This window comes from Natrix helvetica (assembly GCF_964273705.1).
Source record: "Natrix helvetica genome assembly, chromosome: 4".
Classification (NCBI taxonomy): domain Eukaryota; kingdom Metazoa; phylum Chordata; class Lepidosauria; order Squamata; family Natricidae; genus Natrix; species Natrix helvetica.
The window spans coordinates 20,743,645-20,759,316 of NC_138550.1; the positions used below are offsets into that span (position 1 = coordinate 20,743,645).

The 15,672-nt window shown below is 40.0% G+C and overlaps 1 protein-coding gene across 1 annotated transcript in view; it reads right to left on the reverse strand.

Annotated features, from left to right (window-relative positions):
- CRYL1 (crystallin lambda 1) overlaps window positions 1–15,269 on the reverse strand; it is a 45,419-nt gene extending 30,150 nt beyond the window's left edge. Inside the window, exons 1-3 of the mRNA XM_081950186.1 lie at window positions 15,111–15,269; window positions 8,191–8,298; window positions 1,331–1,457 (exon numbers count right to left, since the gene is read on the reverse strand). Of these exons, the coding sequence (XP_081806312.1) occupies window positions 1,331–1,457; window positions 8,191–8,298; window positions 15,111–15,151 (276 nt within the window). The 5' untranslated portion in view covers window positions 15,152–15,269. The remainder of the gene's footprint in view (window positions 1–1,330; window positions 1,458–8,190; window positions 8,299–15,110) is intronic.
- Window positions 15,270–15,672: the final 403 nt, after the last annotated feature.

Genomic DNA, 15,672 nt, shown 5'->3' on the forward strand with positions numbered 1-15,672 from the left:
ATAACCTTGCAATCATTTTCTGAATACCTTTAGCACATTGCCCCCTCTAGCGGCACATGTCCTCAACACAGCTCTCTATTGTTTTTTAAATAGCTGCCTGTCTCACATAGACAATGCAGGGTGGTTTGCAATATGTAAAATATGCCAGGAGACAGTCCTATCACATCAAATCTGGCTCGGGCACAAAACCGGGTCTTCAGAGCATTACAAAGAGCCAGCACGGTTGGAGGCAATCTGATTTCAGGAGGGACGATGCTGACTTTTAGATAGAAAGTTTAGATAAAGATGGACCCAACCATGCTAGTCTTTTGAGAAGGTCCTAAAGCAGAGGTGGGTTTCTAACGGTTCGGACCAGTTCTCCTGAACTGGTAGCTCTGCCGCCAAGCAGAGAGCAAACCGGTTCTTTGTTGCTTTGAAAGTGGGCCGGCTGGCCCACCTGCGGGTTATGCTTACCTTTATTTTAGCTTCTGAAGCCCAGCTGATCAGGGGCGGCAGATTAAATTGCCGCTCCTCAGCTGTTTAACTTGCTTTCTGGGCAAGTTTTTTTTTAAGTGCGCGCACACACACGCTCAGTGAACCAGTAGGAATGATGGTAGGAACCCACCACTGCCCTAAAGTCCTAGCTCTGGATCACCCGGGTGTGTGAACGGATTTGTTTTTGGTTGTGTTAGTGATTATGAGAATGATATTTTCTTGGCTGCTATCTATTTTAATGTTTGTATTTCTGTTGTTGTTTTTATTTAATTTAGTTTTGTTCATCACACAGAATTACTTGTTGAGATGGGCAGGTGTACATTTTGAATGTATGTATGTATGTATCGGGGTGGGTTCTGGCAGGCACTACTGCCAGTTCGCTCGTGTGCACGCTTCACACGTGGGCGCGCAAGTGCAGTGCAATTAAAATTGTTCTGCGCATGCGCAGAACTGAAAAACAAGATAGCAGTACCAATGGCGCTGCCCGGGAAACCAGTTTGGGGGAATGGCACACCCAGGCCGCCAAACCACTACCGGTTTGGGCAAAAGCATGCATTTGACAAACGTCTATTCAATCAAGGTCCTGTATATGTCTACTTTAGGACTGTGCTTTGATTTGGTTTAATAGCTTAAACTTTTCTTTTCTGCATTTTGAGTAAAAGATTCTATATTGTATGACCGTCACAATTTACCACAATTTGCCATGCTGGGCAGGCTCCATTAAGCCAAGGACTATCTTTAACTGAAACAGTTCAAATGAACGGAACGGTTATCAATGTTTTGCAGCATATGCAAAAGGTAGATTAACTCACAAAGTCTCTTTCATGGGAATTCCACTGGATAATCATCTACTCACCTGGACATAAATGGCATCTTTGACAGCTTCTTTTAAATCTGTGCAACCGCTAATGAGAGCGATCTGTCGGTCAGCTTTGAGGGAACCTTTCAGCATTCCAGCTGTTTCGAGTTCTTTCATTTGTTCACTATTTGGAACATAAAGTGAACATTGGGATTATTCCTTAAAAGCACTTCCAGAGATACATTGGGTTTAAGCACATGTTACAGTCTTTAAATGCTTCTCTGATGTTAATATCAAATTCCAACTTTTGCAGATGACTAAGGCTACCTCCATGTAACAAGGTATAAGGCAGATTATACTGCAGCATTTCTCAACACAGCATCACTCAGTTGTGTAGGATACAACTTCCAGCATTCCCACTCACCACAGAAAACCAATTTCGTTGTATTTAAGTACAATGACAATAAAGATTATACTTATAAATAAATTTAAACCTTGAGGAAAGTGTGAGATAACTAATGATAGCCAGTTTCAAAAATCCCTTGGAAGCTCTAAAACTTCAAATAAACTTTATTAAAAGAAATGCCCTTTTTTCCAATAGATCTGCATGAATCCCCCTATTATCAATCAATGGGATCCACTGGAATGCCTGCTGGAAGTAAACTTTGATACCAGATTGCCAACTAGTAAATTGCTGAGGTCAAAGTCAAGTGTTTGATGATGGGGAAAAAAATCTAAAGAGGATGGTAATTGAAGTTTCTAGACATGTAGACAGCATGTATCTGAACCTTTTTATTTCTGCATAGATTTTCTAAGTATAATCTGCTGCTATTTCCCCTAAAATGGGGAAATGTTTTCCTGTTTTGTTTTGTGCAAAATATAGTAGCATTTGCAACGACTGACCAGCAGATGGCCCTCAAACATACCTGCAGTAGATGAAGACTTATACATCTAAACACCATTTGTAACTGGAAAAGGTAAGTGACAGCATAACCAACCTTATCCCTTATTTATTTTAAAATATATTGAAATTATATTTCAAGTTTGTTTTCCACTTCAAGTTTATTTCAAGTTTTTCAACATCTGTTCACAAAGTATTTTCTTTTTAGTTTGACTACAGCATTTTTTTCTCCCCATAAAAAAAAAAAGCATTAATAACTTATTGAAGGAACCAACAACACTCAAGCGCATTGCTATTCAAGTTCAAGTACAACTTCCAAGATACTGTCTCCAGCTGTAAACAGAACAGAAAACCATTGCAGCCCTCAATTTCTCAAAATGTGTTGAGATTAATACTAGGTAGCCTTTAGTGAGACAACAAGTCTTGGGAAAGAGAGAGGGAGGGAGCTTTAGGGAAATAAACTGTTCTATAGCTTCCCAGTAATTGATCTAAACCCAGCTGGCATAGTGTTACATTTAAAGTTTTTATTGCTTCAAATAACAGCGCATGATTAAACGGAGGAAGTTCAAGGCATATTTTTCTTCAATTTGCATAATTAAAAATCACTGCACTAGCCTATGAGAAATTATAAGAAGCATAATTGTTTAAAAATTAGGTAGTTTTATTTGTTTGTTTGTTGTATCCTTTATTACTTTTACAAATAACTCAAGATGGTGAACGTACCCAACACCGTTCCTCCTCCTATTTTCCCTACAACAATCCTTTACAGATTAACAGAGTTGGAAGGGACATTATAGGTCAGTGATGGCGAACCTATGGCACGTGTGCCACAGATGGCACACGGAACCATTTGTCAGGGCACACGAGGCCTGAAGCCTTTGGAGCGCTCCAAACGATCCTCCGAGCCGGAAGGTTGTTTTGAGCGCTCTGAAGGCTTCAGTGACCATCCGGAGGCTTCCCTGACGCCTCCGCGGGGGCGGGGGAGGCTGTTTTCACCCTCCCCAGGCTCCTATAAAGCCTCTGGAGCCTGGGGAGGGCGAAAAAAGCATGTGAAAATGGGGGGTCGCGCCTGTAGTGCGTGCATGCGCACCTGGGGGGTCACGCATTGCATTATGGGTGCTTCACGCCCGCACACGACCTGCGCTCCCCCCACTTATGGCACACGAGCCAAAAAAGGTTCACCATCGCTGTTATAGGTAATCTAATCCAACCCCCCGCCCAAGCAGGAGACCCTATAACTGTGATGGCGAACCTATGGTACGCATGCCACAGGTAGTACACCGAGCCATTTCTCAGGGCACACAAGGCATTGCCTTGTCAGCTGCAGCGCGCATGCGTGTGCTGGCCAGCTGACTTTGGCTTTCTTTTGAGGCCATTTTTCGCCTTCCTGAAGGCTCTGGAAGTCACTTCCGGTTTGCTCGTAGGGTCGTCTTTTTGTGGCACCAGTGGTGCCGCCATCTTGTTTTTCTTGTTTATCAGTTCTGCGCATGCGCAGAACAATTTTAATTGCACTGCACCTCCGCGCCCGCATGTGAAGCGTGCACACGAGCGAACCGGCAGTAGGGCCTGCCAGAACCCACCCCTGATACATACATACATTCATTCAAATTGTACACCTGCCCATCTCAATAAGTAATTCTGTGTGATGAACAAAACTAAATTAAATAAAAACAACTACAGAAATACAAACATTAAAATAGATAGCAGCCAAGAAAATATCATTCTCATAATCACTAACACAACCAAACACAAATCGGTTCACACACTCGGTGGGGATCCAGAGCCAGGACTTTAGGGCAGTGGTGGGTTCCTACCGGCATTCCTGCTGATTCGTTTCACGCATGCGTGGGCACTTTAAAAAATTGGCAGTCCAATTTCTTCTTGAAAGCCTTCAGTGACGAAGCTCCCACAACTTGCGAAGGCAAGCTGTCCCATTGGTTGATTGTTCTCACTGTCAGAAATATTATCCTTATTTCTAAGTTAAATCTCTCCTTGATCAGTTTTCACCCATTATTCCTTGTCTGGCCTTAGGTGCCTTGGAAAATAGCTTGACCCCTTCCTCTCTGTGGCAGCCCCACAAATATTGGAACACTGTTGTCATGTCTCCCCTGGTCCTTCTCTTCACTAGACTAGCCAAGCCCAGTTCCTGTAACTGTTCTTCATATGTTTTAGCCTCCAGACCTCTAATCATCTTCGTTGCTCTTTTCTGCACTTTTTTCAATCCTATGAGGTGGGATGGAGTTGGATGTACTAGGAGTGAGTGAACTGCCCAAATTTACACAGTCAGCTTTCATGCGTAAGGTAGAGTAGAAATAACAGTCTCCTAAGGTCAGCACCAGTGGTAGGTTGCAGGCGCTACGCCCCGGTACGGGCGTACCGGAGGGCCTGCCCGCTCACCCTCCTTACCTATATTTGAGCTGTTTGGTGCTTCCGCACACGCAGCGTACAGCGGCTGTGCAACGCTCCGCTGACCAGCTGGAGCGTTGCCGAGGTGTCGCAGGAGGTAAGGATGCATGCCCGTGCTGTGTGTGTGTGCCGCGTGCATTCATGTGGTGGACACCGGGTCCTGTTGCACCATACCGGTTGCAACGGGATCTGGAACCCACCACTGGTCAGCACCTTAACCACTACACTAAACTGGCTCTCTAGTGATTCAGTCAAGACAACAGATTATTAACAGTAAAATCAAATGGAATTATTCAATTATTTTTCGGTGAAAATAGGATATCCGTTTCACCAGGCACTTGTGAAGAACTGTATAAAGAGGTAGGATTGATGCTTAAGACTAATAAAACATAGTCAAGCATTAACTGAATTTGAATAAAGTTAAATCTATATGCCAGGATACTAAAGGAACGGATTATCTGATTTAACCTTTATGTATCAATTGTTGACAAATTTTGGAAAACCAACAAATGTCAGGCATCTTGAGGAGAGCCAATATTACCCTATTTTCAAAAAGGGGGAAAGGACAATCCAATCAATGTATCAGTGATACTTGGGAGACTAAACCTATCTCATTTTTTAGTTGAATATTTTCCTTGATAAGATTGTGAGAATGCTGTGAATATAATTTCACTTCAGCAAAGAATCTGATGAAGTAGGCCATGAGATTAATTCCCAAGATAGTCATGTGGGCTAAATGTATGACAACTTGATGGAAACACAGCTGGTTTGAAAATCGTTCCGTTTCAAAGCATCCCATTTACAAGCAAACAAAGCTTCGTATCCTTCTGGGTGAAAAGTGCGCAACGGAGCCAGGCGGAGGGAGAGGCACGGAGGGGAGGCCAGCATTCCCAATGCTACACCCACTCTGTCCCATTGTCTCTTGGCTTGTCCGCAGCTGTGCTGGGCAGGGACCCGCACAGGATGTTGGGATCATCTGCCTCCCCTCGCCCCTGTGCCTCTGCCTCAGCTGCCACACAAGCCTCTCACAAGCTTCCGTGATCCAGGTAGCCACACAGTACATCCAGATTGCCTGTCTCCCCATGCCTCCGCACTCAGACTTAACTGCACTGCGCCAAGGGGCTGGCGAGCTACAGCCGCTGCCAGACAGTCGCCTCCTGATGCTCACTGCCTCTTTTGCTGGCCATGCCTACCTCCTTGGGCTTATTTTTGGGGTAGAGCTTATATTAGGCCCATCCACCCCCTAAAAATAGGCTAGGGCTTATTTTCAGGGTGGATCTTATTTTCATGGAAACACAGTATACAAAAACACCAGCAATGAAGCTAATGAGATCATTCCTTTTCATCTAATAATCCTCTGCTCTAAAAAATGAGACTTCTCTCGAGTATTTTGTTTCAGAATATGATATGCCAAATAATACTGGAGTACATACAAAAGAGACATCATGTGCAAGTAGCTTATCTCCATGGCCACAAGGATTATAAATCAGTTTTTTACAATTCATTCTTGGTTGAGATTCTTAGGTAATGTTGAAATTGATCCTTGTTAATCTTAATGCAAATTGGGGATCACGCTAAAATTCCTGTTTGAAAAAATGTCTGTTCTTTGAAGATTTAAAAACCTTTGAGAAATTTTATAGGACTTATAAGTTTTAACATGTTCATCTGGAACACTGAATCGTTGAAAGCTGACTTTTTTTATATATATATAAAGAGTATATAATTATATACTCTGAGAATCTTTAATTGTAGAAATAATGTTGCTGTTCTTTCATTTTAGAAATCAATTATTTGTCATGTTAGCAATAATTTCGCTATATTCTGAATCATTCAGTTTTATAGAATTTAATAATTCTGTAATAATTCAACATCTTCAACATACAAGGATCAATTTCAAATTTAACAACTACAAAATCTTTGTTAAACTGAAACTTGATCTCTTTCTGCTTTAGAGATTTAAGGTTATGCTTTAGAAATTTCTGAAAACGTACATTGCAGTTTATTGGCTGATCAACCAAAGAGCAAAGTTTTAAAAATAATGATGTCATTATCAGGTTTGATAAGGAATTGGGAAGAAAAAAAGTATACATTTTTGTTGTATATTCATTAAGTTAAAGTCATTTAATATTCACATTTTGTGAATTCAAATTATTTATTTCAAAAACCACTGGAGACAATTATGTAAAGGTAATGATTCCCTTCGCACATATGTGCTAGTCGTTCCCGACTCTAAAGAGCGGTGCTCATCTCCGTTTCAAAGCGCAAGAATGTCTTTGCTGTCCAAAGACATTGTCCATGGTCATGCGGCCAGCATGACTAAATGCCAAAGGCGCACGGAACGCTGTTACCTTCCCACCAAAGGTGGTCCCTATTTTTCTACTTGCATTTTTCACATTCTTTCGAACTGCTAGGTTGGCAGAAGCTAGGACAAGTAACCGGAGCTCATTCCATTACGCAGCACTAGGGATTTGAACCGCTGAACTGCCAACCTTCTGATCAACAAGCTCAGCATCTTAGCCACTGAGCCACCGTGTCCCCATTAGACAATTAGAATGTTATAATTTGATATCTTGACAGAGCATGGTTTTTTGTTTTTGTTTTTTTGTAAAAATGTAGTTGTTTTCCCAGTTAAAGGCTGGGAAATATTAAAGATTGTTCAGTGCACTTGGAAGATTTGAGTTCGATTCTTTATGTAAAAAAGAGATACTCTGGAATACATCCAATCTAAAAATCTCTGGTGAATTTTTGTTATTACTTGGGCAAAAAATGGTATTTATCTTATTGTTAATGCTTTGACAAGAAAACATTTGAGGAACTGGAAAATAAATTTTGACTTCTAAAACTGGATTATCGTTATATTTTAAATTAAAAACTTTTTGATTTCTTAGTATATCCTTGATGTGCCAACAATTTTTGAAACTCCCAAGTTCATCTCAGTATCTCTTGTATAGTTCAACAGATTAAGGGAGGGATCTCAATCTTTTATATTAAACTAGCTGATAACCCGGCATTGCCCAGAGTTTATCATAATCCTATACTAGACAGGAAAAGCCTTATTTTGGCAACAATTAAATCAGTTACACATGTTTCCCTGTGCCCCCAGAAGCGTCAAGAAAAGTGATACCACCTTAATTTCTAATGTTGGATTTTTCCCCCTGAGGGAGCCCCCTTGTGGAGTACTGTGAAGGCATTACCATGACGACTCCACTGCGTTGCACAGTAGAAGCCATTTTACGGCAGTATGGTGAAAGCCATTGTAAGGCACAACAGGCTGTATCTTAGCAGAACACACACCCTGAGAGTTGTTAGGGGTGTCTTACCCCTCACAGTATTTGTTTCCAGAGGGTAAGTAATCTGTGTGCCAAGTTTGGTTGAAATTGCTCGAGGCGTTCCAGAGTTATGCTGGAACATACAAACACACAGCTGTTTTTATATAGATAGATATGCAAAATATTTTATACAGATAGTTTATCATATGGGCCTGCTTTTGATTTTCTAATTTTGGTATAATATTCACATTATTCTTTACATGATTTGGGGAGAAAAGTAGAATCAAAACATTAATGTTTACAATACCTTATCTGGACTTAGAGGAAGTTAGATGACTTACCCAATTTTTTTCAAGCTTTTTGTAACCTGTGCTTCCACAGTATCATAAAGCTTTACTTGAAAACCACCAGATGAAAAAACCATGGCCCAGCTGCTCCCAATGAGTCCACTAAGGAAGAAATTTTAAAAAAAGGTCAGTGTCCATTTTTATGGTTGTTAGCAAGGTCACTGTCAAACAGAACTGATGGAAAATGGTTGTAGATTTTCAATTTGAGTATTTCCTTGAAGGCAACAGCAATTTAAATATGAAACACATTATTTCTCACACATATTAACTGATTGTTCAGATCCAGTAGTGGAAGTTCAAAAACAAAATAAAACAGGACAGACATGTAACAAACAGATCCGCTCACAGTCAAGCTCTGAGGTAGCCATTCATCACTTATAGGAACTTCTAGAGTTACTTCTTTATTTCTTCTTTATTTATTTGTATCCTGCCTTTATTATTTTTATAAATAACTGAAGATCGCAAACATATCTAAAACTCCTTCCTTTTTCTATTTTCTCCACAATAATGACCTCAAGTAGATTGGGCTGAGATAGCGAAAGAATGAATGGCTGACCCAAAGTCACCTAACTGGCTTTCATGATTAAGGCGGGACTAGAACTCATGGTTGCCTGGTTTCTCGACTGATGCCTTAAGCACCCGGCTAAACCAAACTTCTATAACTGGATAACAAGACAGGTGACATATAAATTTAATAAATAAAATTATATTCAACTATTATATTCCACCATTGGAATATTACAATACTGATATAACAGTACTGATTTTATATCAGTTCAAGAATGGTTAGCTGATTCTAGAAGACACATTGAACTAGTAATGTGGAAATAGACATAAAAAACACCACTAGGCAAATGGTCTTGTACCAGAGACACATGAATATCATCTTAAAGACCTGTGTTCTGACAGACGAGCACAACTCGAAATGCACTGACGATGTCTCCTCGAATGGTGATGAAAGGTTTGCAACCAAGCTCGGAGCTCAAACCAACAGCCTAACTACTAACCCAAACGACTAATATTCAAACACATTTCAATATCATCTTATGCTTTGACATTCTGTGAAAGGCTAATTCTGCAAATTAGAGCCCAAAACCATTACCGAAGAGAAACCCCCCACAAATATTATTACTAAGAAACTCCTTTATGCACTCAGGACTACACATATGGCATGCATATAATTTGGATATTTTAAATAATTATTGAAAATATGAATTGCCTTTTATCAAGTCAGGACGACTATCTATTTAATCTGGCAGAAACTATTCACTTTCCTAGGCTTTTAACTGATATAACTGCTTAAGATAATTGCTTGAGTGACAACTGAAACTTAATTTTAAAACATTCATAATATAATCAGACATAATTCTATTGTTTCATGTTCTTCATGAGTCAGAAGTGATGTCATTGTATTTTCAAAGTATGTGGATACTCTGATTTGAAAGATCATAAAAGATGCCATGAACAGTGTTGGTTTTTTTCTATATATATATTTTAAATTTTCTTTTAATACAAACATTTCATCATTCATTGAACAGTATGTTGTCTGGGTTCAATTTTTTTGTGTCATAATAGTTAAAGCTTACCACCATATCCATTATATATATCTATTCTTATTTTAATGCTAATACTTAAAGCGTAACTTATCCATTGTTATCACATTTCTTAACTTATTTAACTTTATAATACAATACTTTCATATTTATTATCTAACCATTGATAAAATAGCTCCCATATATTATATGGGACAAAATATCTTTATATCTAACAATATTTCCCATATTGATAATATTAAGATGTATTAGTGCTTCCATGGTCGAAAACCAAACTGGTATCTTCAAGTAGTGTTTTTCTCTAATTTTCTCCAATACTAATAATAAAACATTTCTTATAAAATGTCTTTGACCATGACGATGTATCTTATTTTTCCCATACCATAAAAAAGGCATGCCAACCCAATTGCAAGTCATGTCCCTCCAATGTCAATAACTTTGTGTTTCTCAATAAGATCCATTCTTTCATCCATGTTAACACTTCTGCCTGGTAGTATAATTCCCAGTTTGCTAGTCTAACCCCTCTTCTGGTTCTTGCGTCTTGTAACATTTTAAAATTAATTCTTGCTTTCTTTCCCTGTCAAACAAATTTCCCTATTGTTTTATTAAGATTTTCAAAATATGTTTTTCCCAATGGTATGGGATCGTTTACTTGCAAATTTTTTCATCCCTCCAAATCTATCTCAACCATGGACAGCGTTGTGACATCTTTGGACTGATCAGGCCAAAATATGAGGATTCTTTTTCGTTATCGCTTAACGAGCCCAATAGGAGAAATTATGCTTTCAGTTATGTTTGCAAAAAATGAAAAGAAAAGTCTGAAATGTTTGGCCCCATGCATTCTGGTGACATCTGGGGTCATGTATCTAGTGCTCGGGGACAGAGAATACACACTTGTTGTGTTGGATTAAACATTTACATTATAGTTAACATTGAATTTTAAATTGTGGTTTAACATTGATCAAAGTTCTCCAATTTCTTCCCTACTATAATAGTAAGGGAGTATGATAAATATTCAAGTTCAAGGTTAAAGGTCTTGCTTACATAATGATAAAACTATAATTCATTTTAGCATTTACCAAGAATTAAATCACTAACATTCCATTTCCAGTCATACATGGTTAACAGTTCTTGGAGTTGCAATGCCAACACATTAGGGAATGCTACATTAGAGAAGGATGGTTGAATCACTTCTATAATATTTTAAATAACATCTATTTTAAAATGAAAAATGCTTGAATATAAAATTGCCAACTTGACAGAGTATTTACATAACTTCAGCCTTGCTTCAAAGCTCAGCTAAACTGCATATATAGTATTCGGAATATCTGTGTTTTAATGGACATAGCTACTGAATATATGCTGACATTGTGATTTCACCATCAACAAGTAGAAAATGGTTAACATGTTTTTAACCACTGTAATAAGTGCCAGTAGATGCATATCAATTGGACAAGATTTCCACTTTGTTGCAGAATGATTCTGTAGAAACAAAGACTAAATTGCTTTGAAGTCAACAAACTCTATGTACAGGCCTCTCTAGGGATTGATAAAACTAAGCACTGATTTCCCTATCCTAAACCTTGCTTGTCAGCAGGTAAGCTTTCCTGATTGGAGGATAAATAGGGGAAACCGGAATTAAGCAAGTTGTGTTCAGAAGATTCTGGGCAGACTCCCTTGTGATTGCTCTATCTAGACCAGGGGTGTCAAACTCAAGGCCCGCAGGCCGAATATGGCCCACAGGGTGCTTAGATCTGGCCCGTGGGGCCTCCCTGGAAAGAGCGAAGACCGGCCTGCGGTGCCTCTGCCATCAAAAATGGAGCTTGCTGGCAGAGCGACCATCCCAAGCTCCGTTTTCGCCGGCAGAGGGTTGCAGGAGGCTTTCCCAGCCGAAAACAGAGATTGGGAGTCTGTTTTCGCTGGAAGAGCACTTGGGTCACCATAGGCGCCCCTACCATGAGTGACATCAAGCTGGTCATGCCCACCCTGGCCACGCTCCCTGCCTCCCCGAGGTCAAACACAACTCTGATGCGTCCCTTGATGAAATAGAGTTTGATACCCCTGATCTAGACACTTATCTAGACTCTGCTCAAAAAAGATTAGGGGAGGGGGTTAATTGAGTAACCATGTGTGCCCAACATTCCAGCCAATGTTGAACAATTACAGCTGGAGCTTAGATTATGGGCTTTTTCTTTTGCTTGGAATAGCAGTTTGTTTTGATCTCCTTGCACTCTCATGGAAACCTCTGCAACATAGCTGGGATTGTGACATGTTCCAACATTTGCAAAACCTCTTCTCTCACCTGTCAATCTGATAGCCACCCTGCTTTTTAAGATCAATCAAAGATATTGTGCAATGAAAACGTTCGCTTTTCATAAATATGAAAAAATATACATAGTATATTTAGACTTCAGTAAGGCATTAAACCAAGTAGACTACAAGCTAGTAAGCTAGAAAAAAGTGGGATACATAGCATAATTACCACATAGATTTGTAACAGGCTGACAAACCATACACAACCAGTAGTCCTTAACGGTACTACATCTACATGGAGGGAAGTAAACAATGGGATACCACAAGGTTCTGTCTTAGGCCCAGTACTCTTCAACATTTTCATAAATGACTAGAAGGGGAACTCATCAAATTTACAGGTGACACTAAGTTGGCAGAAATGGCCAATACTCTAGAAGCTCAAGATCCAGATGGATCTCAACAGACTTGAACATTGGGCCCTATCTAACAAAATGAAATTCAACGTAGAGAAAAATAAAGTCTTACTCTTAGGCAAGAAAAACCAAAAGTACAAATAAAGATTAGATGAAACCTGGCTTAATAGCAGTAACTATGAGAGAGAACATGGAGTACTAGTAGACGGTCAATTAAATATGAACCTGTAGTATGCGGCAGCAGCCAAAAAAGCCAATGCAATCCTAAATTGCATTAACAGAGGGATTGAATCAAGATCACATGAGGTGATCACGTGAGGTATTAGTATCAGTCTATAAAGCCTTAATAAGGTCACACCTAGAATACTGCATCCAGTTTTGGTCATCACACTATAAAAAAGATATTGAGACTCTAGAAAGAGGGCAGAGAAGAGCAACTAAGATATATAGGGGCCTGGAGGCTAAAATACGTAGAACGGTAACAAGAACTGGCCATGGCTAGTCTAGAAGGATCAGGGGTGACATGATATCTGTGTTCCAATATTTGAGGGGCTGTCCCAGAGAAGAGGAGGGCAACCTATTTTCCAAAGCACCTGAAGGCCAAACAAGGAACAATGGATGGAAACTGATCACGGAGATTAAACCTAAGGATGAGGAGAAATGTTCTGACAGTGAGGACAATCAACCAATGGAATAGCTTGCCTTCAGAAGTTGTTGATGCTTTATCACTGGAGGCTTTCAAGAAGAGATTGGACAGCCAGAAATGGTATAGGGTCTCCTGTTTGAGCAGGGGGTTGGACTCGATGACTACAAGGTCCCTTTCAACTCTGTTATTCTAAGTCTAACCAAGGAGAACCAACCTAGAAATAAGGAGACATTTTCTGACAGAACAATTTATCAGTGGAACGACTTGCCTTCAAAAGCTGTGGATATTCCATCACTGGAAAACAGATTGACCAACCATTTGCCTGAAGTGGTATAGGCTCTCTACTATAGGGTCTCCTGCTTGAGTAGGAACTGGACTACAAGAACACCAAGGTCCCTTCCAACTCTGTTATTCTATCTTACATGAGATAGCTACATATATAAAAAGAACAAAAATGCGGAAGTAAATATAATCACTGCTAAATAAGCTGGAAAATAAGATATTGCAATGCACGGATTCTAAAGCAGAAAAAAAGTTTAAGGTTAACTGAAACAAATAAAATTGGCAATCACAACACATTTTGGTGTAATTCAACCAAATCCATTCAATGCTGGCTTATAATCCAGTGTACTGAAGTTCCAATTAAATATTCAGTTATATGTGTTACACAAAATAATCATTACATGTTTTATTAGGTTTATCATATTTGGCCTGCAAAGTGAGTTAGACTCCACTTGTTCATTAGATAAGAGCGAAGAAAGTCTTCTGCATCTCTTTGCTAGCACCTTTTCCAGTTCTACTTCAGTAGCCCAAACTTTTCTATGATGTTAATAATGTTTTTATATTCTAAATTTCAGGTTAGAAGGACAGACAATTCTATCTGCAGCTTAATTAAAACAGACGTGCTCTTCACTCTTTTATTCCGCAACATTCAAAATTAAGACCAACCTCCTCCCTATATTTGCAATCACATATTTCTAATCATATATCTTAAGCAAATGCTGCAGTGTAGTACAAATCAACATTTTAAACACAGAAAGGGCTGGTGATTGAGCTTTGCTCCTTGATCACTGAATCGTTTCAAGTGCTGACATTTAAATTCTTTCCTGGTTGCTGCCCCAAAACCTGTGGCAAACTAGGCAAAACCTTACTGGACTCTACATACCATTGGTGAATGAGGCATGACTTCATGTAGTAGACCTTAACTGCTATCTGAACCAAAGACCATGTGACAATCTAAAATAAACATGCTCCAAATACCTCTAAATTTGCAGTGTGGGAAGCCATTGTGGAAACCACTGTTCATACCCTTTTATTTGAAGGGCTGCGGTTGAATCATAACTACGGTGGAAAAATCAGCAATCAAATAAAATCCAACAGCATCTTAAGATTTCACTCAGCGGAAAAATATTGTAGAAGCACAATCTAAATTAATTTTATCCCATAATGATTTATGTAAAATAGAAGTCATTTCAGCTACAAAGTTGTCACTTTTCCAACTCGATGCAATTCCGAAAAAGAAAAAGAAAACAATATTATACCCCCTGGATGTCATTTGAAAAGCTACAGAAGGACAAAGTGGGACTTATCTTTACATTTAACTTACAAAAAGATAAGAAAGGACCCTCGCATTGCAAATTAGCTTCTCGCAAGTTGTCTTTTGTCCTTTATGGAACTTTTGAAATGGTATGGCCGATAAGATACTTTGCACACCCAAACGATAGAGGGAACAGGAGGAAAAATAATTGTTCCTTTTCCTGGAACCATCTCTTGATCCAAGATAACCTACCAAGTAAAGGGGTCAAACATGGGATAAGAGCAGTCATTTGCTTTTTCCAAGGCTCTGTGCAACAAGTGCTGATGGAGGTTGTGCCAGTGGGGCTTTTCATGGCTGCTAAATTCTGCACCTATAATTGCATCTACCTGCCCCCCCCCCTTGGAGTGGGGGCTGGGAAACGTCAAGCACCTTCTGAGCCTCTCCTGCTTTAACTGTCCTACTTCTTCTGGGCACAGGAAGCAGGAGCAACACAAGTGCATCGAAGGATTTACCTGCCAATAATCACAATTCGTCCCTCCTGGGTAGAATTCATGGTGGTGGAGAAATGCAGACCCTTCGGCAGAGGAAGCGGGCTTGGCAAAGAGGACACCCTCTGGGCCACCACCTTCCGTTTAAAAGGGAACGCGTCCTCCCCACCCCCAACTTCGGGGATGTTACAGTCACTTCCATTGGTTGCCAGGAAAGGGTGGTTCCTATTGGCTGCCCGGGTGCCCCAAACAGCTGCTCGAACCCGCGACTCCGAGGTGTTACCCAACACGTTCACTTAATTGTTAGGATAGAGAGTCGATACGGGGAGACGCCTCGGGATCAGGGAGCCATGTCGCTTATGGCTCTTCTCTTTCCTTCCGACCGGTTCCGGTTGTAAATCAGCGGAGAGCGACCGTGTCTTTACGAGACACCCCATTTCCGACTGTATTTCTTCTCCCTCCATCTTCCCTCCGCCTTCCTCCTTCGGAAAAACCAGGGATCCGAACCTTATTCTTTGCTTTAGGGTTTAAGCACTTGCCCCCCCCCCCCAGCCTGGGCACATGTGCTAGGACTAGATCCCATAAT